The 25,248-nt window shown below is 38.5% G+C and overlaps 1 protein-coding gene across 1 annotated transcript in view; it reads left to right on the top strand.

Moving 5' to 3' along the window:
* Window positions 1–25,248, top strand: part of ANKRD31 (ankyrin repeat domain 31) — a 128,583-nt gene that overhangs the window by 84,125 nt on the left and 19,210 nt on the right. Inside the window, exons 19-24 of the mRNA XM_020880914.2 lie at window positions 6,221–6,383; window positions 8,880–8,995; window positions 12,688–12,775; window positions 17,644–17,740; window positions 20,250–21,249; window positions 23,991–24,131. Coding sequence (XP_020736573.2) covers window positions 6,221–6,383; window positions 8,880–8,995; window positions 12,688–12,775; window positions 17,644–17,740; window positions 20,250–21,249; window positions 23,991–24,131 — 1,605 coding nt within the window. The remainder of the gene's footprint in view (window positions 1–6,220; window positions 6,384–8,879; window positions 8,996–12,687; window positions 12,776–17,643; window positions 17,741–20,249; window positions 21,250–23,990; window positions 24,132–25,248) is intronic.

The raw sequence follows: 25,248 nt of genomic DNA, 5'->3' as shown, positions 1-25,248 counted from the left end.
GAGAGGCCACGGACGGTTTGCTTTTCCCTCAGCGGTGAAAGTGTACTGACCTAAGTACAAAGCTTCTGTCCAGGAAAGCTGATTAGAAACTTAATGCTTACGGTTTATATTGAGGGCTGGTCATGTGGGCACCCTCTACCTAGCACTTACCAAGATTCCAGACTCCCAGAGAGTCACAGCAATTAGGGAAGGTTTTATATCACTGCTGGACACGGACTGCCAGCCCGGTTCTCACATGCTAGCTACAGGCCAACCATGTATGCAGCCTCTCTAGATAGCAGTCTTGGACTTGCTGTGTTAACTCCTCTGAATAGTCGTGTATTTCGTTTCTAACTAAAATGCATACTGATTGATTTCTGGTTCAGCAGAGACAAAATAAAGTATGTTTTCTTGGCCTAGCTTTTCTGGCAAAATAGTATGACAGCACATACTTTATCTCACAGTTGACTTTTTGCATCATGGTCTAAAGGAAGTTCTTTTTTTCAAAAAATTTGAAATGTGCCACAAGTTTTGGCCCTAGGTCCTGTATTAATACACATATTAAAATCCTGATTTTTGTTTTTTTATGCTTATTGCTATCAGGTTGTCACTCCTTCTAGGCCCTTTCAGAGGGTAAAGACAGGAAAATATGTGAGTATACTAATACATGTATACTCATATCTATATCTCTGAATTAATCTATCTGTATATATTAAAATAAACTTGAATTAAAACTGCCTTCTCAGACTCTAATCCAGCTTCACAGAGTTCATTCTAGCTTTTATCCATCTTGTTTCTTTATAACTTCCTTTTCTGACAATGATAAACCTGGTTATTTTATCCACAATTTATTTACTTATTTGTCCAACACTCATATAAATGTAAAGCATTTTCAGAATTGTTAATCCATATCACTGTGTACGTTTCTCTTTTAGAGCAAGGGCTGGCAGACAGCTCCCAGGGCAATTCTGGCCTGTTTTGGAATAGCAGATAGCTGAGAGTAATTTTTATATTCTTAAATGACTAGGTGGGGGAAGGCAGAATATTCCATGAAAGTTTCACGGAATTCACATTTCAGTGCACATGGATAGAGCTTTACTGGAACACAGTCACGCTCATTTGTTTACGTGTTGTCTGTGACTGCTTTTGTGCTCTGTCAGTAGAGCTGAGTAGTTACGGCAGAGACCCCACGGCATACACACACAAAATAATTACTGTCTGGCTCGTTCCAGAGAAAGTTTGGTAATTTCTGAATAAGAATATAGTGATCATGTAGTTCTTCTTGGCTTTAGCTTTACAGTCTCCAGCTAAAAACACCATGTTCCAAAGTAATCTAGAGAAGCCAGTTTAAAGACAAGTCTTGTGTTTTTAATACTGCTAGTTCATCATAACCTACATTAAATCTTCAAAAGAGTCAACACTACACTTTACATTTTTATATAATAAATTTAACCCTTTCTAACTGTAGCTCAGTTGGTAGAGAATCTGCCTGCAACGCAGGAAACCCAGGTTCAATTCCTGGGTTGGGAAGATCGCCTGGAGAAGGAAATGGCAGCCCACTCTAGCATTCTTGCCTGGAGAATCCTATGGACAGAGAAACCTGGCAGGCTACAGTCCATGGGGTCACAAGAGTCAGACATGACTTAGCGACTAAACCACTACCACCACCATATTAAAATCCTGATTTTTCTTTTTTTAGGTTAACAGTTTTATCTTTCAGTTTATCCCTTATTAGTTTTGCTTCACAGGTACTTTAAGCATTTCTACAATATTATTTTAATATATGACTTCAGGAAATCCTGGGCTTCCCTGATAGCTCAGTTGGTAAGGAATCTGCCTGCAATGCAGGAGACCCTGGTTCAATTCCTAGGTCAGAAAGATCCCCTGGAAAAGGTATAGGCTACCCATTCCAGTATTCTTGGGCTTCCCTTGTGGCTCAGCTGGTAAAGAATCCACTTGCAATGCAGGAGACCTGGTTTCAATCCCTGGGTTGGGAAGATCCCCTGGAGAAGGGAACAGCTACCCACTCCGGTATTCTGGCCTGGAGAATTCCATGGACTGTATAGTCTATGGGGTCACAAAGAATCGGGCATAACCGAGCAACTTTCACTTTCTTTTCAGTCAATCCTACATCTTTACATTTTGACTTTGTTATCAATTTGTAGTATATTTTTCTGGCCAGTATTCTGGCCTGGAGAATTCCATGGACAGAGGAGCCTGGCAGACTACAGTCCATGGGGTTGCAAAGATTCGGACACAACTGAGTGACTTTCACTTCATAAGTGAGAATTTTCCTGTTTTGAAGACTCTAGCTTCTCTCATAGCAATTTGGTAACTTCAAGGGGGAGAGAAGAGGATTACTCAGACGTTGAGGGTCTTCTGTAAAGATAAATGTCATGAACTGAAAATTAACCACAGGAAATAGCAGAAAGGGAACTTGGTTTAGCAGACAAAACACAGAACTGGATATTGGAGAACTTAAATTCTAGGCCTAGTTCTGCTGCTTGAAAAAGATAAAAATAACTTTACCCTTGAAATAAGGAGTTTGATCTAGAGCTGCACTGTCCTGTACTATAGCCACTAACCACATAATGACTATTTAAATTACCTAAAATCAATTAAATTGAAAAATTCAGCTTTTTTTTTTTCCGGTAAGCGGCCTGAGCTGACCCTTGAAAATGGTGCTCTATTCACTCGACCCAGAAAACCCCACAAAATCATGCAAATCAAGAGGTTCAAATCTTCGTGTTCACTTTAAGAACACTTGTGAGACTGCCCAGGCCATAAAGGGTATGCATATCCGAAAAGCCACCAAGTATCTGAAGGATGTCACTTTAAAGAAGCAATGTGTGCCATTCCGTCATTACAATGGTGGAGTTGGTAGGTGTGCACAGGCCAAACAGTGGGGCTGGACGCAGGGTCGGTGACCCAAAAAGAGTGCTGAATTTTTACTATATATGCTCAAAAATGCAGAGAGTAATGCTGAACTTAAGGGCTTAGATGTAGATCCTCTGGTCATTGAGCACATCCAAGTGAACAAAGCCCCCAAGATGCGGCACAGGACTTACAGAGCTCAGGGTTGGATCAACCCCTACATGAGCTCTCCCCGCCACACTGAGATGATCCTTTCTGAAAAAGAACAGACTGTTCCTAAACCAGAAGAGGAGGTTGCACAGAAGAAAAAGATATCCCAGAAGAAACTGAAGAAACAAAAACTTATGGCCCGGGAATAAATGCCGCAGAAAATAAATGCAAATAAAAGTAAAAAAAAAAAAAAAAAAGAAAAAAATTCAGTTCTTTAGTTGCATTAGCCACATTTGAAGTACTCAGTAGCTACATGCGACAAGTGGCTCCCGTATTAGACAATGCAGATTAGAACATTTCCATCATCATAGAGACCTCTGTTGGACAGCTCTGGTCTAGAGCAAGGATTGGTAAATATTTCCTGCAAGGGCTAGATAATCAGTAATTTAGGTTTTCTGGGCCACACAGTCTCTATTGCAACTACTCACCTGCTGTTCTGTTACAAAAGCAACCCTAGACAGTTTGTAAATGAGTTGGTTTTGACTGTGCACCAATAAAACTTCATTTACAAAGTCAGGTAGCAGACAGGATTTGGCCCATGGACCATACTGTGCTATTATTGCTTGTTCTAGAGAATCACTGGTGTTCTTGATACCTTAGTGGTGATACAGATAAAATTTGCTTTTGGATTAACCTTCCATATCTCTATTGCCTTCACTTTAAAGAGAAATATTCTATTTAAAATGAAGGAGGTAGTGTTTTTAATGATATTTTAATTATTTTGACACATATATTGGCCATCATCTTTCCTTATATCTTCATTAACTTTCCCTCCATGTAACAGTTTGTTTGTCATTTGTTCTTTTTATTTCTGATTCACTTTCTCCCTTTTGTCCCTGTTTCTTTTTTTTGAGGTAGGATATTGATAGATAATCTAGAAAGATAAGGGAGCAAGATATATAAATATATGTTATTGTAGACCTGTGTGTGTGCTAAGTCATTTCAGGTGTGTCCAACTCTTTGTGACCCTATGGACTATAGCCTGTCCTGCTCCTCTGTCCATGGGATTCTCCAGGCAAGAGTACTGGAGTGGGTTGCCATTTCCTTCTCCAGGGGGTCTTCCCATCCCAGGTCTCCTACGTTGCAGGCAAATTCTTTACCACTTGTGCCACCTGGGAAGCCTAATTGTAGAACTAATAAGTATCAATTCTATAATATCCTATGGATTTAATCCTTGATTTTCTCTCTTCCATGACAACGTACAAAGTTGAGTTCATCATCTTACTTTCTTTTCCAACTTGCATATTTTTAAAAAATCTTAGTTTCTGTTTTAAGTTATCTTCCAAGGTGGTTTTGTATTCTACCTTATAAACTGTGGAGTATTAAAAGATAAGGAAAAGGAGAATGAGAGGAAAAGTTTTTTTTTAAAGCTAAAATATGGGTGGGAATGGATACTCACTTTTGTACAAGATAGGATAGCAGGGATAAGATATCCCCTCCCACCTTAAAAGCTAGGAAAGTGAGCAAAACTTGTGAAATAACAGTTCTGAGATTTTAGACAACATGCAGGAGAGGACAGAAGCTAATGAGCCGAGCCCTGTGGATTGCCCCGCCTTACCGGCTAGAGGGGGTTTCCAGGCAGTAGTGTAGGTAGGAGGAAAACAGATAGCCTTCTGATCTCAGAGGGTTGAGAAGACAGAACATGGGGTTTAAAAGGCTCCAACAGCTAAAATTTTGAGGGCAAGATACCAGACAGAATGTATCTGCATAGAGCAACCTCTCCAGTGATTTAAAGGGGGAACTTCCTAGTTTTCAAAATTACTCATTCTGAAAAGAATGAGACATCTTGAAAATAAAATATTTAACTGTAAAAGTGAAAGAAAAATAATAAAGGGGGAACTTCCTCAATTCTTTGGCTGATCTACAAATGTGTGTAAGGGAACTACGTAAAGAGGCAGAATGCTGCAGGGAGGGCTGGCAGACCGTTGCTGGGGCTTACACACAGCTAATTAGGGGACTGTTTTCCCTTAAACCCCACCATGTGCGAAGTACTTTATACGTGAGTTCACATTTAAGCCTTGTGGGTGAGAAAAATGAGATTCAAATGGTAAGTAACCTGCCCAAGGACATAGCTAGTAAGTAGCAGGAGTGAGTTTTGTATGCTTGACCTTAAAACAAATGTATTTTCCTTCATGCTGGGCTAATTCTAGGCTGATAGAACAAATAAGGAGCTGTCATAATTTCTACTGGTACATTGGCTTCTAAATTTTTATGCTTCTCCATACTCGAACACAAGTGGAAAGAGGAAGGCTACTAGCACATAACATATCTTTAACAAAATACTGACCATCTTTTCCTGATCAAAAGGCTTTTCAGTGATTTGAGTTGCTTGTGTTATGCAGATAGAATCATTGACTGTTTTTTACTAATTGACGTTTACTATCAACTAATAAGTTACAGTCTTTAACTTTGAGGAATTACAAATTTAATTCTAATACACAAGTTTGAGTTATTCAGGAAAGCATTATTTATATTAGAAACTTTTGCCCCCAGAATGTCACAACATTTATCTTTGACCTCAGTTTTCTCTTCTGTAAAAGATGGGGTTGAAGTAGATTATTTCTGTTTCTTTTTATCTTGTTAAGATTCTTTGAATACAAGTCATCTATTTAGGAAACATATTTGCATAGAGAGTATTAGAATGGACATTAGTTTCCCAGGCTAACTTATAAAAACTCCTAAACAAGTAATGTATCTGAAGTATAGTTTACGTAAAACTTTATTCAACTTTGTCTAATGGCAGTTTATAATACAGTGTATAGTATAGTATAATATAATACAATATAATATAATCCTGAAATGATCCTTACTCCCTTCTGTACCCTATCTTCCAGCAGCTTAGGGGAGGACAAAAGGCTGTGTAAAAGAGATAGAGTAAATCCTTTTGCACATCAGTCTGTATAAGTCTGCTCTTAGACAATGAAAGCAGCATATCTGGTACTTTCATATCATTGTATTTGATTCTCCTGTGAAGACAGATCAGGCCAAACAGTGAATCAGTTTACAATTGTCATATCAAATTTAATCGAAATTTTCTTGGTCAGAGTTTGAGAAATTTTTTGATAGCTTTTCATATTGATAGTGTTATCCTATAATGAAAGTAGAAATGATCGATTTTAGGTGTCTGTAGAGATAACTTTGGAAAAATACTTTCTAGGCAGCTGAGATTCTACTACAACATGGAGCAAACCCTAATCAAAAGGACGAAAAGCAGAAGACTGCTTTGGATGAAGCAGATGATGAAAATATGAAAGAGCTGCTGAAATCTTATGGTGCTATTGAGACTAACAATAGAGATGAGAGTGATGCTGTAGTCGCTGGTATGTATAGCAATATTTCTTGCTATTTTATGCAAGTGTATACCTCTGCATGGGCTTCCCTGGTAGCTCAGACAGTAAAGTGTCTGCCTGCAATGCTGGAGACCTGGGTTTGATCCCTGGGTAGGGAAGATCCCCTGGAGAAGGAAATGGCAGCCCACTCCAGTACTCTTGCCTGGAAAATCCCATGGATGGAGGAGCCTGGTAGGCTACAGTCCATGGGATCACAAAGAGTTGGATATGACTGAGCAACTTCAACTTCACATACTTCTGTTTAGAAAAACAAATTCTTCAGATTTGTGTAAATTGTTTCAAAACTAGGGATAATTTTTTGTCTGTTTTTATTAAAGTCTTGAAAAGCATAATTTATTTTTGGAAACAGCTTTTCAAAACTTGGTTTAATTTATCGATTATATGGTTCTATTGTATTGGAATTATATGTTGAAACAAAACACATTCATTAAACATTCATCTCTTGTAACACTGGATCTGAAATAGAGCTGTTACTGAAACTATGCAAATTGGTTTACTTTATAGTGGGGCTGGAAAAGGATGACATTATACTAAAGTCTTTGCAACTAAGATTCCATTATTTCAGAATTTATAATGATTCATGCAAAAGTTGGACTCATGCCAACTTTTCAAGACAGATACTCTAATGCTAGAATATGAATTTGTTAAGCAAATATACTATACTTATATATGTGTGTGAGTGTATGTGTAATATATATTATAGTGGAAAGAATATTTCAAGGAGATATATAGTCAGGGAAATTTTTATGAAGCATTTTTAGCAGTAGTTTGCACTTAAATAATATAATGAGTTATCTACAAGAAGTAAGCATTTAGTCCTGCCATTTGTAGCAACATAGGTGAGCCTAGAGAATGTTGTGTTAAATGAAATAAGCATAGAAAGATACAGAAAGGCAAACTTTTTTTTTTCCCATTTATTTTTATTAGTTGGAGGCTAATTACTTTACAATATTGTAGTGGTTTTTGTCATACATTGAGATGAATCAGCCATAGATTTACATGTATTCCCCATCCCCATCCCCCCTCCCACCTCCCTCTCCACCCAGTTCCTCTGGGTCTTCCCAGTGCAGAAAGGCAAACTTTTTGTGGTGTCACTTATATATGGAACCTTAAAAAGTCAAGCATAAAGAACCAGATAGATGGTTGAGTGGTGGGTGCCAAGGGCTTGAGGGAGGAAGTGGTAGAGGAGATGGAGAAATGTTGATCAAAGAGTACAAACTTTCACTTAGAAGATGAACTGGTGCTGCAGGTCTGATGTATGAGATGATGATTACAGTTTTTAATAATAAATTGTATACTTGCAGTTTGCCAAGAAAGTAAATTTTAAATGTCCTCACCAACACACACACACAAACACACAAGGTAACAATGTGAGGTGATGGATGTGTTTGTTTTTTTTTTTTTTTAAAAGAAATATTTAGTGAGCACTGACTTAGAAAACATACATTTGTTGAGCACATGCTATACACATCAGTCCAGTAGGAGCTTCCAGTCTTGTGGAGAAATAAGCCAGAAAACAGGCAGTTAAAAACAATTTTGGAAGCGTTGAGAAGAAGGCATTGATCTTCCTTTTCCTTCATGCGTGAGCCTTGACTCATGGAAGAAAACAGCCAGGAGCTTATCTGTCCTGTCTATGAGGGAGATTATTGGAAAGAGAACCCCTATGACATGCTTTCCCCCTGGGCTGCCACTGTCCTCACCAGCTGATAGGATTGGTGAGAGGCAAGGGTAGTCATCAGGTCCTGTTTTACTGGTGCGTAGATCACATGTAGGTCAAAGTCGAGAGACTGACACACAGATCCTGGTTTCTTTGTCTGCTACCATGTGCTAAGCCCATAGGGTATGAGACTCCTATAGCCCCAGGCATGTCTTTTTCCCTCTTCACAGCCATATTTGGGGCTATTGTGCACTGTGTTATAAAGTGCTAGATCTATTCCCACTTTTCTGTTGTTCCTTGTATATACCTTTCCTTGGACAGGTAACCCAACAGAGTGAGGGGTATAGGGTAGACACATGTGGAGAAAGGGAATCCGGAACGGGAGAAGGTGCAGAGAGAATTTATAATTATAGAGAGTGAACTACAGTCATAGTAGAGCATGGAGTTGAAGTCAGATCTGGTTTCAGTACTAGCTATGTGACGCACCAGGCAACTTCTTGAATGCCTCTAAGCTTCATGTTCCTCTTCTGTAAAATAGATGTAATTAACTACCTACCCCTCAGGGCTCATATGAAGATTAAATAAGATGATTCATGGAAAGAGTTGGATATCCAGCATGTGATAAGTATTCAATAGATTTGCTGAATTTAGTCAATTGATAATAAATAATGAGGTGCTAATCAACATTAAGATATCATGGTAATTATAGGCTTAATTTATCCTTCCTGTTCCTGTCACCATTACAATTGATAAAATTAGGCAAAATTTTTGCACATTCTTAATATATTTTCTGATTTTATGTTTTAAAGTAAAAATTCCTAACGTCCGGGCAAGAAGACATAAACAGTGCATTTGTGATGATTCCAAAACTGTTGATACACCTTCTGTTTCACACCAAGAAAAAACAGAAGAAAACCTTTCCATGGTGAGTGAAGTTGAAATGCTTTTGTTCAGTAGCCTAGAAAATGCCATTCTTTGGGCCAGCCAGCCATTGACTATTGGCAACATTCTTTCCATTTTAAGGACATACAGGTTAAAAATGTTTTTTTGTCATAAGAAAATAATACAACATAATTGAGTAGAATGAATGTTTTGGCAAAAGTTTTACTTTTGTTTTAGGTTTGAAGGATTTGTTAGCCAAAGAAACCACTCATTACACACATAAACATTTTCAGTTTTTTATAGATTATTTGACTTAATTTCAATATACAAGCATTAAAAGAAAAGAAATAGAAACAATAGAGAGAAATAACAGCATGTATATACATCACCAATTGGGCCAACCTACATCCAGACTTGAACAGTACTGGGAGTTCCTCATTAACAGCAGTTTCAAGTCACAGTTGGGACAGGTTCTGGGCAGTGCATCTGCCCTATGGGCGAGACTTCAGACTGCATTTTCAGGGACTCCTGCTTATAATCCCAGGCCACAAACTGGTGTCAGCATCAGTTTGCATGCAAAAATGCAGCACTGGGTTTACTTTATACCTTTTCCAGTGCTGTTTCACCTTGCGAGTCATTCACAGAATTTCCTTAGATCCTAGGGTTGGCCAGACCTCCACGGGCTCAAGAATTCCAAGATCCTCTCCCTTTCTTATGTAAAGTGACTCCTGACTTGCTGTGCTTGAGGGCAGGCACTGAATTCAGAATCTAGGCAGTGCCCAGACAGGTGGTCAGAGAGGCCTGCTGTCCTGCTTCTGAAGCCAGAATAAGACCTCTTCTATTTTAATTTCCCTAATAATGAACCAAGAAACTGTCTGTTCTCTCCGAACAGAGAATTACAGTTTAGCTGCTGTTCTTTAATCCTGGATTGGATTCTTAGGCACCTACCTATCCCACAGTGTCACTGTTGCAGTGTTCTAGTGTGTCTTCATCCATCCACTTCCAAAAAGTATCTCGGATACATAGTAGGAAGAAAAGACCTTGGATCCCAGACGAAGAAGAGGAGAGCAACCTGGTTTAACCAGCCTGGATCCCACATGGTTTATAGTGATAGAGTTTGCTATATGTGAAATCCCTCATGTGAAGGTGTATTTTTAAAGAAAATAACTTAGTTGCACATATATTAATTTATGAGATGGATATTCTTAGTTTGATTAAAACACATAGTGTCCTAGACACTAACTTCTTAAGCAAAGTAGAATTCTCAAAGAAATATTTTGAATAAGACTATGTATGTGGATTAGACTTCCCTTACATACTTTTTGTTAGTATAGAGAGGAAAATATTATTCATTGAACATAAACTATGATTAATCAACTATTTTCTACCTAAAATATTTTAAATGGTGTTTAAACTGAATTGTATTTGCCTCAACATTTCAAAAATATTTTACATTGTTCCTGGTATCTCTTGTAATGAATGAAAAGTTAATTGTCAATCTAAATGTCACTCCCTTGTAGATAATATATCTTTCAGGCTTACAGTTTTAAGGATTTTTTTTTTTTCATATTCTGCTGTTTCACTAGGTTATGTCTAAATGTGGGTGTGTTTTTAATTAATTTTACTCTAAAAGGACTAAACATGTTCCTTTAGTCTGAAGACAGATTTCTCCTTGTATTCTGAAGACTTTTAGCCCTTAGATTGTTGACTATTACCCCTCTCCCATTAGCAGTATTCCTTTTATGGAACTCAGTATTTTTTGAGATGAGTGTTAGACCAGTCTCCATATATCTTTTTTGTATTTTCCATCTCTTTAATTTTCTGCACTATATTCTGGGTGATATCCTTTGACCTCTAATTTTCTACCCACAGGCTTGAGTGTGTGACAAGTAGAATTTTACTAATCCTAATTTAAGCTAAAGGACACCCACTCATGGTCACTAATTTTATGTGGGGCTCCATTCTAACTCCGACTCAATAGACATGAGTTTGGGTAAACTCTGGGAGTTGATGATGGACAGGGAGGCCTGGCATGCTGCAGTCCATGTGGTTGCAAAGAGTCAGACACAACTGAACTGAACTGACTGATTCTAACTCCTACCTTATGTGGCCCTGAGGCCTTATCTCCTGTTCCTTTGTAGGTATTAGAAACCCAGACCCTAATTCCTAATACCTATGTTAGTTCCACATCCCTTATGGACTGCTACCAGCTTCATTTCCTTTCCTTTTATTTTTCCAATTTTAGCTGGGCGTGGGTGGTTAAAATTTATTGTATTTTGTCTAATGTATTTTTCTAGGTGTTTGGAGTAGACAGGGGTCCTTCTGTATCAGCTCAGCTCACTGTATTGACCATTAGTATCTTTAAGGTATATTTTCATGTAAAGATTAAAACATTATGGAAAAATCACCTTAACCCCATTGTTATTAACTGTATTAGTACTTGTTTCAGGAATAATGAGTATCGCTTTAGATGCCAAGCCTCAGGGAAATATAATGAAGATATAAGAGTTTACTGAAAACCAACTTTAAGAAAAAACTTAAATATGCAGACTTTAAAGTTGTTAAAGTTTTGTCTTTTGTAAATGTAAATTTGTTTTTGAAAATTTCAAATCAAGTTGAGGATGAGGGGTGACTCTATGGCCAGATGCAAAGGAAATGAGATGATTTTAGTTTGATGCTACCTCTGACACCTTCAGATCACAGCATCTATCTAGGCAGCCTCCTTCTCTCCCTCCATATAGAGTGAGTACAAAAGTGATTATCATAATGATAATAGTTGGCATTCACAGAGTATTTATGACATGGTGAGCTCTCCTCTAAGTGCTTTATGTTAATCCATTTAGTCTTCATAATAATGAAAGTAGTTTTGATTAATATCATTACCTTCCTCATTACAGCTAAGGAAGCTGAAGTAAGAGAGTGTGGGTAACAATCCAAAATTACATTTCTATTGCATAGCAGTGGCAGAATTAAACTCCAGGTATTCTGACTGCAGAGCCTGTGCTCTCAACCAGTATGCTTTAAATATACAAATTTGTGAAAGACATGTCAGAAGCAAAAATGATCCTAAGACATTATGGAAAAACCCAAACGAACTTGTTGGCCAACCAAGTATGTTGAAGGCATTTCAGTATTAATATTCCTCTATTTTAATTTCCCTAACAATGAACCAAGAAACTATCTGAATTGAATATTTTAATATTAATATTAATAGTTTAATTAATACTATTTATTAATACTGACAAGTATATAAAGAGGTGGTTTTAAATCCTCTTTGTGGGTTTTTGAGAGTGTTTTGTATTTCTAAGACTGTATGTGAAATCTTCACAGTGTACAATGATAATCATAAAGCCTTAAAGTGATCTTGCATACATGTAATCTTTAAATATTATTTGCTGAGTTATTTTTTTTCCACCTACACGTATAAAAGGAGTCATTGAGAAATTGTGATTGTTTTTATGGTTGCCACTCTTCACATTCTGTTTTCCAGGAGCAGATCTGCTACATAAATCAGATGTATTCAATTTTTTTCCAAATATATATACATGTATATATATATATATAGATATATATATATTTAAGTTTAAATGAGGCCTGAATACATTTGGAACATAAAGAGAAATCAGCATTTTTAGTGGTACTTTATTTAGCACTTTTACTGTGCATTTGTCAGTTGCCTACTAGAGAAAAACATCTACCTTCTTGTAACGAAGTTTTTAATATTTTATCTGATAGCATCAGACCATCAGTGCCATTCTACAAGATATAGAAGAAAAACAAGAAAATTTATTAGAGTTTGAAATAAGAACCGCTGAAGATGCAGGTAAATATGCACTCATACTTAAGTTTGATTATTTCAGTCATCCAAGGCATTGCTGCCTCATCTTCTTTTGGGGATGGGGTGGGTATAGTATGATTCCATTTTTTATAAAGTTCAAGAACAGGCAAAACTAAACTTTGGATAGAATTCAAAATAGGAGTGCTTTGAGCTTGAGGGTGTCCTCCCCCCAAAAAATGTCCACCTTATAAGCCCTGATGAGTGATAAAGATGTGGTCCATAGTAGAATACTACTCAGCCATCGAAAAGAACAGAATAATGCCATTTGCAGCAACACGGATGGACCGAGAGATTGTCGTGAGTGAAGTGAGTCAGAGAAAGGCACGTATCATGTGATACCACTTATGTGTGGAATCTAACAAATGGTACAAATGAACTTATTTACAAAACAGAAATAGAGTCATAAATGTAGATGATAAACGCATAGTTTCCAAGGGAGAAGGGGTGTAGGAGGGATAAATTGGCAGATCGGGATTGACACATATATGCTACTGTTTATAAAATAGACAACTAATAAGGACCTACTGCACAGTACTGGGAGCTCCACTCAGTACTCTGTGGGGACCTGTGTGGGAAAATGATCTAAAAAAATGGGTGTTTGTGTGTGTATAACTGATTCACTCTGCTGCAAAACAGAAACTAACACAACATTGTAAATCAGCCATACTCTAATAAACATTAATTTAAAAAATCAAAATAGTACCTCATCAGTCTTTTTTGTAGCAGGATATAACTGTTAACTGTTAGCTTAATTTCATGTTGTGGTGGTGGTGGTTTAGACACTAAGTGGTGTCTGACTCTTATGACCCCATGGAGGCCAGGCTCCTCTGTCCTCTGTCCATGGGATTCTCCAGGCAAGAATACTGGAGTGGGTTGCCATTTCCTTCTCCAGGGAATCTTCCCGACCCAGGAATCGAACTTGGGTCTCCTGCATTGCAGGCAGGCTCTTTACCAACTTAGCTATGAGGGAAGCCCTAATTCATGTTGTATACATTTTTAAAAATTATTTCTTTTTAAACTATACCCATTCTGCTTTTCATCCTGGCCTAACACATGACACGGGTTATATTTTGAGGAAAATAATACAAATTAATTTATATCCCCAAACAGTATGTATAGTTCATATATTTTATTCAGTATGTATAATATCTTACACATCTAAGATGAATTTTACAAGAATATACTTTTTTCATTATAAAAGGCATATAGATACACTTCAAAAACAATAATGAGGAAAAATATGCTAAAATTACCTACTGCTCTACCATAGTATTTTGGTGTTTACTTCTCTTTTTTTTTTCTAAGAGAATGCTTATGCAATTATACCTCAATAAAATTGTTAAAAAGCATAGATTGGATTGTGTTATATGTGCTGTGTTTTCTTTTTGTCATGGTCATCATTCTTAGTAGTTATATAGTATCCTGTTCAATAAATGTCCCATGATTTACTTAATTTTTCCTTTTTTGTTGAGCATGTAGATTTTTCCAATTTTTTGCTATTACACCACCATACATAATTCTTTCTGGATTTAGGATTATTCTCTTAGGAAAGATTAACATAATTGAAATTATTGGGTCAAAATATATAAACATTGTAAAATCTGTTGGTTCATATTGATAAGCTGATTTCCTAAAGTGTTACATAATAATTTGTACTTCCACCAACACACATTTGTGTTTGCTTTTACACTGCTAATAGCATCAACTGAAAAAAATTTTACTATTTTAATAAAAAATTTTTGTATTATTTTCACTATTGATTATTAATGGTACTTTTTCACTAATTTTATCTTCTATTTCATAAATTGACTGTTCCTGTTTGTTAAGAAATTGAAGCCATTTTATATAATCAAGTTATTGACTCCTTTTCTGTGATAACTGCTGCAAATACTTTTTTTGTCCCTTAACGGTGTTTTTATTTATAACATATTAGAGTGTGTTAAATACAGAGATTCTCAAATTCTGTATAGTACAATGTATCAGCCTCTTTGCTGTTGCTTAAGATCACTGCAGATGGTGATTGCAGCCATGAAGTTGAAAGGCGCTTACTCCTTGGAAGGAAAGTTAAGACCAACCTAGATAGCATATTAAAAAGCAGAGACATTACTTTGCCAACAAAGGTCCATCTAGTCAAGGCTATGATTTTTCCAGTGGTCATGTATGGATGTGAGAGTTGGACTATAAAGAAAGCTGAGTGCCGAAGAATAGATGCCTTAGAACTGTGGTGCTGGAGAAAACTCCTGAGAGTCTCTTGGATAGCAAGATCAAACCAGTTACTCTTAAGGGAGCTCAACCCTGAATACTCACTGGAGGACTAATGCTGAAGCTGAGTCTCCAGTATTATGGTCATCTGATGTGAACACATGAATCATTGGAAAAGTCCCTGATGCTGGGAAAGATCGAGGGCAGAAGTAGAGGAGGGTGTCAGAGGATGAGATGGCTGGACAGCATAACCAATGCAGTGAACATGAACTTGGGCAAACTCCGGGAGATGGTGAGGGACAGGGCGGCCTGGTGTGCTGCAGTCCACGGGGTCCCAAAGAGTTGGACACGACTGGGTGACTGAACAACAACAGCAGAAGAGGAGAGACGCCCTCACCTCTCACTTTTGCTTCTCAGAACAGAGAATCCCACCCAATTAAGCTTCAAGTCTCTAAAGAAATAGTTTTGCAAATTCACCATCTCCATATTCTGACACCTTTTCATCTTTGATCTGGTTGAGACATCCAAGAGTAATGAATTTTATTTTGTTTATTTCTTTGTAAATTTTTCTTACAGATGTTTTATATTTATTTTTATATCAAATATTTTTAGTGCCTCAACTGAATTGAAGCAGAAAAAAATGTTCATTTTAAACATCTTATATGTTATTTTTCCTAAGCATTATAACTCTATAATTCATCTGAATTTCTTTGCCATGTATGGTAGAAAGACAGAATAGGGCTTTCCCCCATATCACTACCCTTTTGCCTACTCTTATTTGTTGAATAATTCCTCTCATCTTCATTATTTTATAATGCCTTATCACATATTAAAATCTTATACATATTTGGGTAATTTCTAGATTTTCTCAAAGATACCATTGATTAATTTTGTCTCATTGATAAGTAGTATCAAGTTAGACATAAAATATCTTTATATCCATTTATAGAAACTTTGGTTACTATGATAATGTTATTTAAAATTATAATGTGGTTAATGTGGTTTAAAATTCAGTTAGAAAAGCCAAACGTGGCAGGGTATATAGATAATGTAAATGTCTTTTGTTAAAGTGTCAAGACTTCCCAACAGATTTATGTCTAAATTCTTAGTTATTGTTTAAGGAGATTAGGGAGATAGAAACTATTCTGGGAACAGTGACTCTGTACTTGTCAGATCATTTGTCTGACTTGCAAAAGGAGGTTCTGGAGCCAATTCCAACTATGAACTTTGTGTCATTTTCCACCATTGATTTTCTCTAGTTAAATTATCTAGAAAAATACACCTTGGTCTAAGAAAATTAAGAAAAAACTTAAGAAACAAAGACAAAAATGAAATGAATAGCTAATAGCTTAAATAATTTCATATTTGGGAATCTGGGTTTGGACATAATTTACATGTAAATCCTGTGAATTTGTGCTGGGGGAGGTCATGATGTCTTTACTTGGGAAGCAATGGAAGAAAGTAGGAAAATAATAATAAGAATAATTTTGTATAGATCTATGGCTTCCCTGGTAGCTCAACTGGTAAAGAATCCACCTGCAATGCAGGAGACCCCGGTTCGATTCCTGGGTCGGGAAGATCCCCTGGAGAAGGGATAGGCTACCCACTCCAGTATTCTTGGGCTTCCCTGGCGGCTCAGCTGGTAAAGAATCCGCCTGCAATGGGGGAGACCTGGGTTCAATCCCTGGGTTGGAAAGATCCCCCGGAGAAGGAAACAGCTACCCACTTTAGTATTCTGGCCTGGAGAATTCCATGAACAGAAGAGCCTGGCAGGCTACAGTTCATGGGATCACAAAGAGTCAGACATGACTGAGCGACCTTCACTTCACTTCATAAGTGACTTTAGATATCATATAGCCCTAAGTGTTAGGTATAAAGAACAAGAACTGATAGCATGATTCTTATTTTTAAGTACGTATAACAGTTATATGTAATATAAATATATAGACTATATATATAAAATAAACATGTTTTAAACACACACACCTACCAGAGTGTTAAAAGCAGTCTCTTTCATGGAGCGAAATATCGAGGAGGAGTGGGTGAGTGGGGATACGCTGACTTCTCTTCTCTATTTGTCGTGTTCAAGTCGTGTCCACCTCTGCGACCCCATGGACTGCAGCACGCTAGGCTTCCCTGACCCTCACAATCTCCCTGAGTTTACCCAGGTTCATTTCCATTGCGTTGGTGATGCCATCCAACCATCTTATCCTCTGTCACCCTCTTCTCCTTCTGCCTTTGATCTTTCCCAAAATTCTTCTCTGTACACTTTCATATTATTTGAAAATTTCTTTTACACTGACAGTGTTTTCCTTTTGTATTTTAAAAAGTAAATAATTTTAACAGACAAAATTATCTTACTGTTTATCTTCTTTTAGTACCCTTGTTTCACAGTTAAGGCAGCTCACTGGAGAGGTCAATGACTTGTCCAGAATCACCAAGCTTAGTCATTGTGATAACAGGATTAGAACTCAGGCTTGCCTGCTCCTTCTTGGTGTGGTCTTATACACCTCAGGGCACTTCTCTAGAGTGACATAAGTCCATAAGGGAAATAATGGCTTTTTTAATTAACAGTAAGGCTAAGTCCTTTGTGACCAAATTTAACATTTGCTATCTCTCAGTTAACTGACTTTTTATTATCTTGCATCTAGAACAATACGCTGGTAAGATGTTAGAGATAAAGGAAGTTATGGACAACGTGCTTGCCAAACAGAAGGCAGAAAGGGATGATCTAGCTAAAAAATACAGGTGAGTTAAAAAAAGGTAAGAATGCTTTGGAGTTTTCGGAATTTATCTATTTTTAATCTATAATAGGTGTAGAATTTTTTTTTAATTGTATCTGTCTATTTTTGGCTATGCGGGGTCTTCATTTCTGCACACTGGCTCTCTCTAGCTGCAGTGAGCAGGGGCTGCTCTCTAGCTGCAACGCATGCGCCCTCATTGCAAGGGCAGAGCATGTTTCTTGCTGCGGAGCACAGACGCTCGAGCATGGGCTTCAGTAGCTGTGGTGCACGAGTTTAGTGGCCCCCGTGGCGTGTGGAATCTTCCCAGGCCAGGGATCAAATCTGTGACCCTGTGCTGGCTGGCAGACTCTAAACCCCTGGACCCCCAGGGAAGTCCTGGCCTGGAATTCCTTGTGATTACAGATGTTATGTGGAACTGGAAAAGGACTTTATGAGGTCATCTAATCTATTATGTCCATGAGGAAATATATATACTTCCTAGAGAGATGTTTTTCTACTTTATTACTTGAAATGTTCAGAAAAGGACATTTTAATAAAATGTCCATAGCCATGAATTTCATGAAAGCCTTTCTGGCCATGAATCCCACAAGTAAATTTCTTTCCTTAGTAAACTCATATTTTTTGACATTAAAATTTGTTCTTTTATGCTATCACAAATGTTTTTCTAAGCAGTGTAATCATGTGTATTTTATAGTCTTGTGTACTTCTAAGTTCTCAGGGTCCTTAAAGAGTTTTATCCTAATTATATTGATTATATACCTCTTATCTTTTTTTTTTGAGAAACTTGTTATATATTTTTTCCTTGTTTGGGTATTATTTTTTATTCTTTTGTTTTTTCTTAAGATGAGAACTTTTAAGGTCTACTCCCAGCAACTTTCAAGTATACAATACAGTATTATCAATTGTAGTCACCATGGGTGTTTATACCTTTTGATTACCCTCATCCATTTCACCCGAATGCTTCTTCCACCTCTGCCAACCACCAGTCTGTTCTCTGAATCTGTGACTTTTGGTTTTTATTTTGGCTTCCAAATATAAGTGAGATCATATAATATTTGTGTTTGTCTGACTTATTTCACTTAGTATGATGTCCTCAAGATCTGTTCATGTTGTCACCAATGCCAGGATTTGTTTCTTTTTATGGCTGAAAAATATTCCATTGTATATGTGTGTCTTCTTATTAATGTTGCTATTAGCCTTGAAATTTTGTAATCTAAAGAACATTTTTATTTTCTATCTGTACTCTGTTTCACATAGCTTTAAATGTGATATTAATTTCTTTTTTCTTCTCTATCCAACCAGCTTGTTACATTTAATACTACTAGTTATTTGCTAATTCTGATTTCTTCTTGATACTTCTTCCACTTGCATATGCTACTTGCTTTAATATCCAGTCAGTTTGGAGTTTAGTACCAACAACTCTAAACTGTGTTAGGAGAGACAATTACCTATACTCTTGCTTTCCTTTAAAACAGCTGCTCTTAAAAGATGGTCACTGAGACCATTTCAAGGGGTCCAAGAAGTCAAAAGCCATTTTTATAATAATAATATTTGCCGATTTTTACTCTCATTTTCTCATAAGTGTACAATGAAATTTTCTAGAGGCCACATAGTGTATAATAATATCATCATCCTAATAGCTAATGGAATGTACACTTGTGTGTTTCTGTGTTTTAAAATTTTCTCAGTTCTATTTTCTAAAACAGTAAATATTGATAGATATAACCCATATAAACAAAAGCTCTTTGGGTTTCTCAGTAACTTTTAAGAGTATAAAAAAGTCCTGAGACCAAAAAGTTTGAGAGCCACTGGAAACAAAAGTGTCCAGTATGCTGAAGATCACTGTGGAATAGGTGAGTATAACCAAAAGTCGGGGTGTGGGTGAGTCATTGCCTCCCGTTCAGTCCTCAAGGCCCTGAGAGACTTGGTCTGGGGAGGACACACGGGGCAGCGCTTATCTGGGTAGAGTCCTGGACTTCCAGGTGTCTCCCTGCAGGTTCAGACAGTACAGTTACGATAATCACTTGATGAATTGACACTTCTGTGTCTAGCTTACTTATGATTATTCACAAAACAACCTCAGTCCTCCATAGTTAAGTGAACTTGGGTGGAACCTAATGTCGAATTTCACTTCCTGATACACTGTTTAACTGTAAACGGTTAAGCCGATTCCAAAGTTAAAGCAGGTGGTATTGCTTCTTGTCATCAGCTGGTACCTTCCAACTAAAGGACGAGTGGATATCTAGACAGACAACGCAAGCTTTGTTTCTGTCTTAGGGCTGACTCGAAACTGTGGATAACCACACTGTCACGTCCTAAAAAAGGCATACTTACTTGCCTCATGTAGAGCAACAGTTTGCTCTCGAAGAATACACATGGCAAAGATAGACTCTTGTGTACTTTGAACTGATTAAATTTAAATTGACACAGAGTATCTATAAAATCTACATGACTGCTTAAAAAAAAAGTTTCCCACTGTTTTGTATTTGTCTCTTTTCTGTTTCTCTCTACAGGGCATCCATAGAGTCATTTAAGTGTGGAGTCCTGAGGGAACAACTGGCTAACTTGGCCGCAAGACAGAAGAGCCTCCTACTTGTAGCAAAAAAGCAGAAAAAAATAAGCCAGAAGTTTCACACCCATAAGAATGCTCCATCTTTGTCTGGTCTTAGTGTTAGAAAGCTGCCATCCGGCTCAGAAACCTCTCATGAAAAGGACAGGCAAGAGTTCATCCATCTGGAAAACTCCGTGCAGCCCCAGCCAGCTTCAGTTTCTCCCATCAGCCTTGTGTGCAGAGGCATGCAGGAAGCACAGCTGTCTCAGGAAGTCTGGCACAGCGACCGGAGCACCCACACATGTCTAAATTCAAAGACAGTGAGAAGGGAAGAAGTTTCTGGAAGTGAACTGAACTCTAAGCAAGATATCAATGACTGTACCTTAGATGGATTATCAAAATCCGAACATTCAGGTGGCACTAATCAGATTAAATTACAATCCCAATCTGTTAGGTTTATTGCTGAAGCAGAGTATTCACAAGAAGAGAATGATCTTACAGGTAGTACAGCCGAGGGGCAGGTGTCCTTTAGTCCTTCCGTGGTAGCTAGCACGTTAAAGATGGCAGCAGCCACCAGTGTGTTTGCCCACTGTGATGGCCATCCAGCAAGTGTCATTTGTGATCAGGCTCCTTCTGATCGTGATCCGAAAGAAGGAAACAGGAAAACAGCTCCCCACCAAGCACCCGGGGGGACATCAGAATCCCTGGCACCCCAAGGGGTTGATGTCTTTGGCAGTGACATGGGGCAACAGCTGCAACCTTACTTTAAAAAATCAGTCCTCACTGTTCCTCATGCAAATGATAGTCAGAGCTCCTCCTCCTCTGGGTCTGGCTACCAACATACTATGAAAAAACCTTCAAACTACAACACAACTCCCAAAAAGAAATGTATGCAGATAAAGGATCTGATATTGCTAGGAAGACTTAATCCAGGAAATAACATTCTGGAATTCAAAACACAGGTATTCTATTTTTTTTTTCCTCTAAAATTATGTAAATTTTCTAAATAAGTGACTTAAAATGTTCCTGTCACGTAGTGTCAGTATATAGCTCTTATTAGGGAGAAGGGTTTGGTTGGGCTGTTTGGATGGAGAAACTTGACCACTATATTTTTAGCAAGTGAAAGTGAAAGTCGGTCAGTCATGTCCAACTCTTTGCGACCCCATGGACTATACAGTACACAGAATTCTGCAGGCCAGAATACTGGAGAGGGTAGCCTTTCCCTTCTCCAGGGTATCTTCCCAACCCAGGGATCGAACCCAGGTCTCCTGCATCACAGGTGGATTCTTTACCAGCTAAGCCACCAGGAAAGCCCAAGAATACTGGAGTGGGTAGCCTATCCCTTCTCCAGCAGATCTTCCCAACCCAGGAATCTAACCAGGGTCTCCTGCATTGCAGGAAGATTCTTTACCAGCTGAGCTACCAGGGAAGCCTAAAATTGCCCTATTCCTTTTAGTCACAGGCACCTTTGGGCTCTCAGACCAGAGTTAGTTATACTCAGCAGGAAGGGTTTTGTGTGTGCTAAGTTGCTCTGTTGTGTCCAGCTCTTTGTACCCCTATGGACTGCAGCATGCCAGGCTCCTCTGTCCTCCACTCTCTCCTGGAGTGATTCATGTCCATTGAGTTGTTGGTGCTTCTAACCATCTCATCCTCTGCTATTTCCTTCTCCTTTTGCCTTCAGTCTTTCCCAGCATCAGGGTCTTTTCCAGTAAGTTGACTCTTCGCATCAGTTGGCCAAAATATTGGAGCTTCAGCTTCAGCATCAGTCCTTCCAGTGATTATTCAGGGTTGATTTCCTTTAAGATTGACTGGTTTGATTTCCTTGCAGTCCAAGGAACTCTCAAGAGTCTTCTCCAGGACCATGATTCAAAACCATCAGTTCTTTAGTGCTCGGCCTTCCTTATGGTCCAACTCTCATATCCATACGTGACTAGAAAAACCATAGCTTTGAGTATACAGATCTTTGTCAGTAAAGTGATGTCTTTGTTTTTTAATATGCTGTCTAGGTTTGTCATAGCTTTCCTTGTAAGGAGCAAGCATCTTTTAATTTTATGGCTGCAGTCATTGTCCACAGTGATTTTGGAGTCCAAAAAAATAAAATCTGTCACTGCTTCCACTTTTTCCCCTTATGTTTGCCATGAAGTGATGCCATGATCTTAGTTTTTTGAACGTTGAGTTTTAAGCCTGCTTTTTCACTCTCCTCTTTTACCCTCATCAAGAGGCTGTTTAGTTCCTCTTGGCTTTCTGCCATAAGGGTAGTGTCATCTGCATATCTGAGGTTGTTGACATTTCTCTCAGCAATCTTGATTTCAGCTTGTGCTTCATCCAGCCCAGCATTTCACATGATGTACTCTGCATATAAGTTAAATAAGCAGGATGACAGGATGACCTTCTACTTCTTTCCCAATTTTGAACCAGTCAGTTCAGTATAAGGTTCTAACTATTGATTCTTGACCTGCATACAGGTTTCTCAGGAGACAAGTAAGATGGTCTGGTATTCCATCTCTTTAAAAATTTTCCACAGTTTGTTGTGATCCACACAGTCAAAGGCTTTAGCGTAATCAATGAATCAGAAGTAGATGTTTTTCTGGAATTCCCTTGCTTTCTCTGTGATCCAGAAATTGAAAGTGAAGGTCACTGCTCAGTCGTGTCAAACTCTTTGCGACCCCATGGACTATACAGTCCATGGCATTCTCCAGGCCAGAATACTGGAATGGGTAGCCTATCCCTTCTCCAGCGGATCTTCCCAACCCAGGAATCGAACTTGGATCTCCTTCATTGCAGGTGGCTTCTTTACCAACTGAGCTACCAGGAAAGCCTCCAGAAAATGTTGGCCATTGATCTCTGTGTTCCTCTGCCTTTTCTAAACCCAGCTTGTACATCTGAAGTTCTTGGTTCACATACTGCTAAAGCTTAACTTGAAGGATTTTGCGCATAACATTACTAGCTTGTGAAATGAGCGTGATTGTGTGATAGTTTGAACATTCTTAGGCCCTGCCCTTCTTTGGGACTGTAATGAAAACTGACCTTTTCCAGTCCTTTTGGGTCTTCCTTTTATAGTTTGTTAGGCAGGACTGGAGCAGTGTTCAGCCTAAGGCTAATTATATTCCACGGCACGGCAAGACTCCTGTGTATCTACCCGTGCTCCATCAGTTTGTCTTTCTAGCCTCACTATGGGGAACAGGTGCTGTTTCTGCCCTTTGAGAATGCCGGAGAATGCCATCACATCTAATTCTTTCAGATGGTTCTTTTCCCAGGCTTGGCTAATTTCTTCTTACACATGGCCAGTCGCAAGTCAGCAGTATACTTAGAGAGGACCCTCTTAAGCTCTGTCGAGTTCTCTGTGTATCTCTCTCTTCTGTCCTGCAAGTCTGGCCGTCATGCCTCCCTGGGCCCTGCGCTGTCCACTCAGTTGAGAGAATCACAGGTTTCTTCTGATTTCCTGTCCCTCTATGAAGACCTGGAAGCTCTCTCAAGGCAGTGAGCTGTGACAGTTGTAGGGCTCACCTCATTAGTTCCTCAGTTCTCAGTCCCCCTGATGTTTGGTGTCTTGGAAACCATTGTTTCATATATTTAGCTTGTCTGTTTTTTTGGTTGTGTCAGGTGTTAACATAATTCTGGTCCCCGTATACTTTATCATAGACAGAAGCAGAAATTCAGGTTTTTTTTAAATCCTAATTTTTGTCTTATTTTTCACTTTCAGGAGGCTACCCACAAAGCAAGTGTTTTATTGAGTGGCAAAATTAAGGTAGAAAATGGTCAGATTTATCAAAATCCAGTCACCTGGCTCAAGGATCTTCTAGGAGGTGACAGTTATGTGACCTGGAATTACGCTTGGAGTAAGGTGGGTCTTTCCTAAATTAGTCTTTAACTTCATATTCAGTTGGAGATAACATCATATTTTTTGATGATAAAACTATTTCCTTTATTAAAAAGGACGCTGACAATTCTCCAGACTAGTTCTGTGCCCATGCGTCCCTACTGCAGCACGCCACGAGCTCTGACAGAGCCTCTCCTTCCTCATTCCTTACCTCGTCTCAGAAGACTGAATGCCCTGATCTTCCTCTCATTCCTGCCACCCCAGCCCCACAGTGATATCAGGTCCTTGTGACTTCACTTAGAGTATGCAGGACCACTGATGTGTGGATAATTTAGTTAATAATGTGTTACTAGTATTCTGATACGATAAAGCAGAATCTTCCCCCAAAGGTGAAAGTTATGATCAAGGAGCCTGAGACCCACATGTTTGAACAGTCTTACCCACGAATTGCTAGCCTCCCAGAAGGAAAAATTTCTGAATTTTTATTCAGACTTCCCAGACTTAGTAGTCTCCCCCTTCAGCTCTGTCTCCGGATTTATAAGCCCAGTTTAACGACTTATATGAAGAGTATTGGTGACTAACACCCTTGAAGTCCGATGATCAGCCACCTCCAGATGTCCATGGCACCACTTCAGGGAACAGTGTTGCAGCGTTTTACCCAGGAAACCGTGACTCATCAGACAGTCCCCATCACTGCTGATAGACTTGCAGATACCTCCAGCCCCTGCTGGCCATCATAGTAAGCCTCAGTGCTCCAGCAGCGGGGGGAGCTCTCCTCTCCCCTTCTTGCCCAGCTCAGCTCTGCGCAGCCCTGTTGCTGGCTTCCGTCTCAGTTTTCGTCCCTAACCTGTGAACTCTGGCCTCCCGGACCTCTGTTGCAGGTGTTTGCAGAACAGTTTTCAGTTCCTTCACTTCCATGAGCACTTTTAAAATTTCCTCTACTTTGTAGTCTCTCTGTCTTCCTCTTTTCCTGTCATTTTTTTTCTTCTGACCACTAGAGTCACCTGCTTTCAATTCAACCTGCTTAATACTTTCCATGGTTTCATAAATTATATTTGCATGTTAGTAATTAACATTTTACCCATGGAAATCCCTTTTTATCACAAAGCTTCTTAAAGCTGTGATAGATGACACTGTTTTG

Source organism: Odocoileus virginianus, chromosome 6 (assembly GCF_023699985.2).
Source record: "Odocoileus virginianus isolate 20LAN1187 ecotype Illinois chromosome 6, Ovbor_1.2, whole genome shotgun sequence".
Taxonomy (NCBI): domain Eukaryota; kingdom Metazoa; phylum Chordata; class Mammalia; order Artiodactyla; family Cervidae; genus Odocoileus; species Odocoileus virginianus.
Note: the sequence above shows the minus strand (reverse complement) of the source record. Positions and strands in the feature narration are given on the sequence as shown.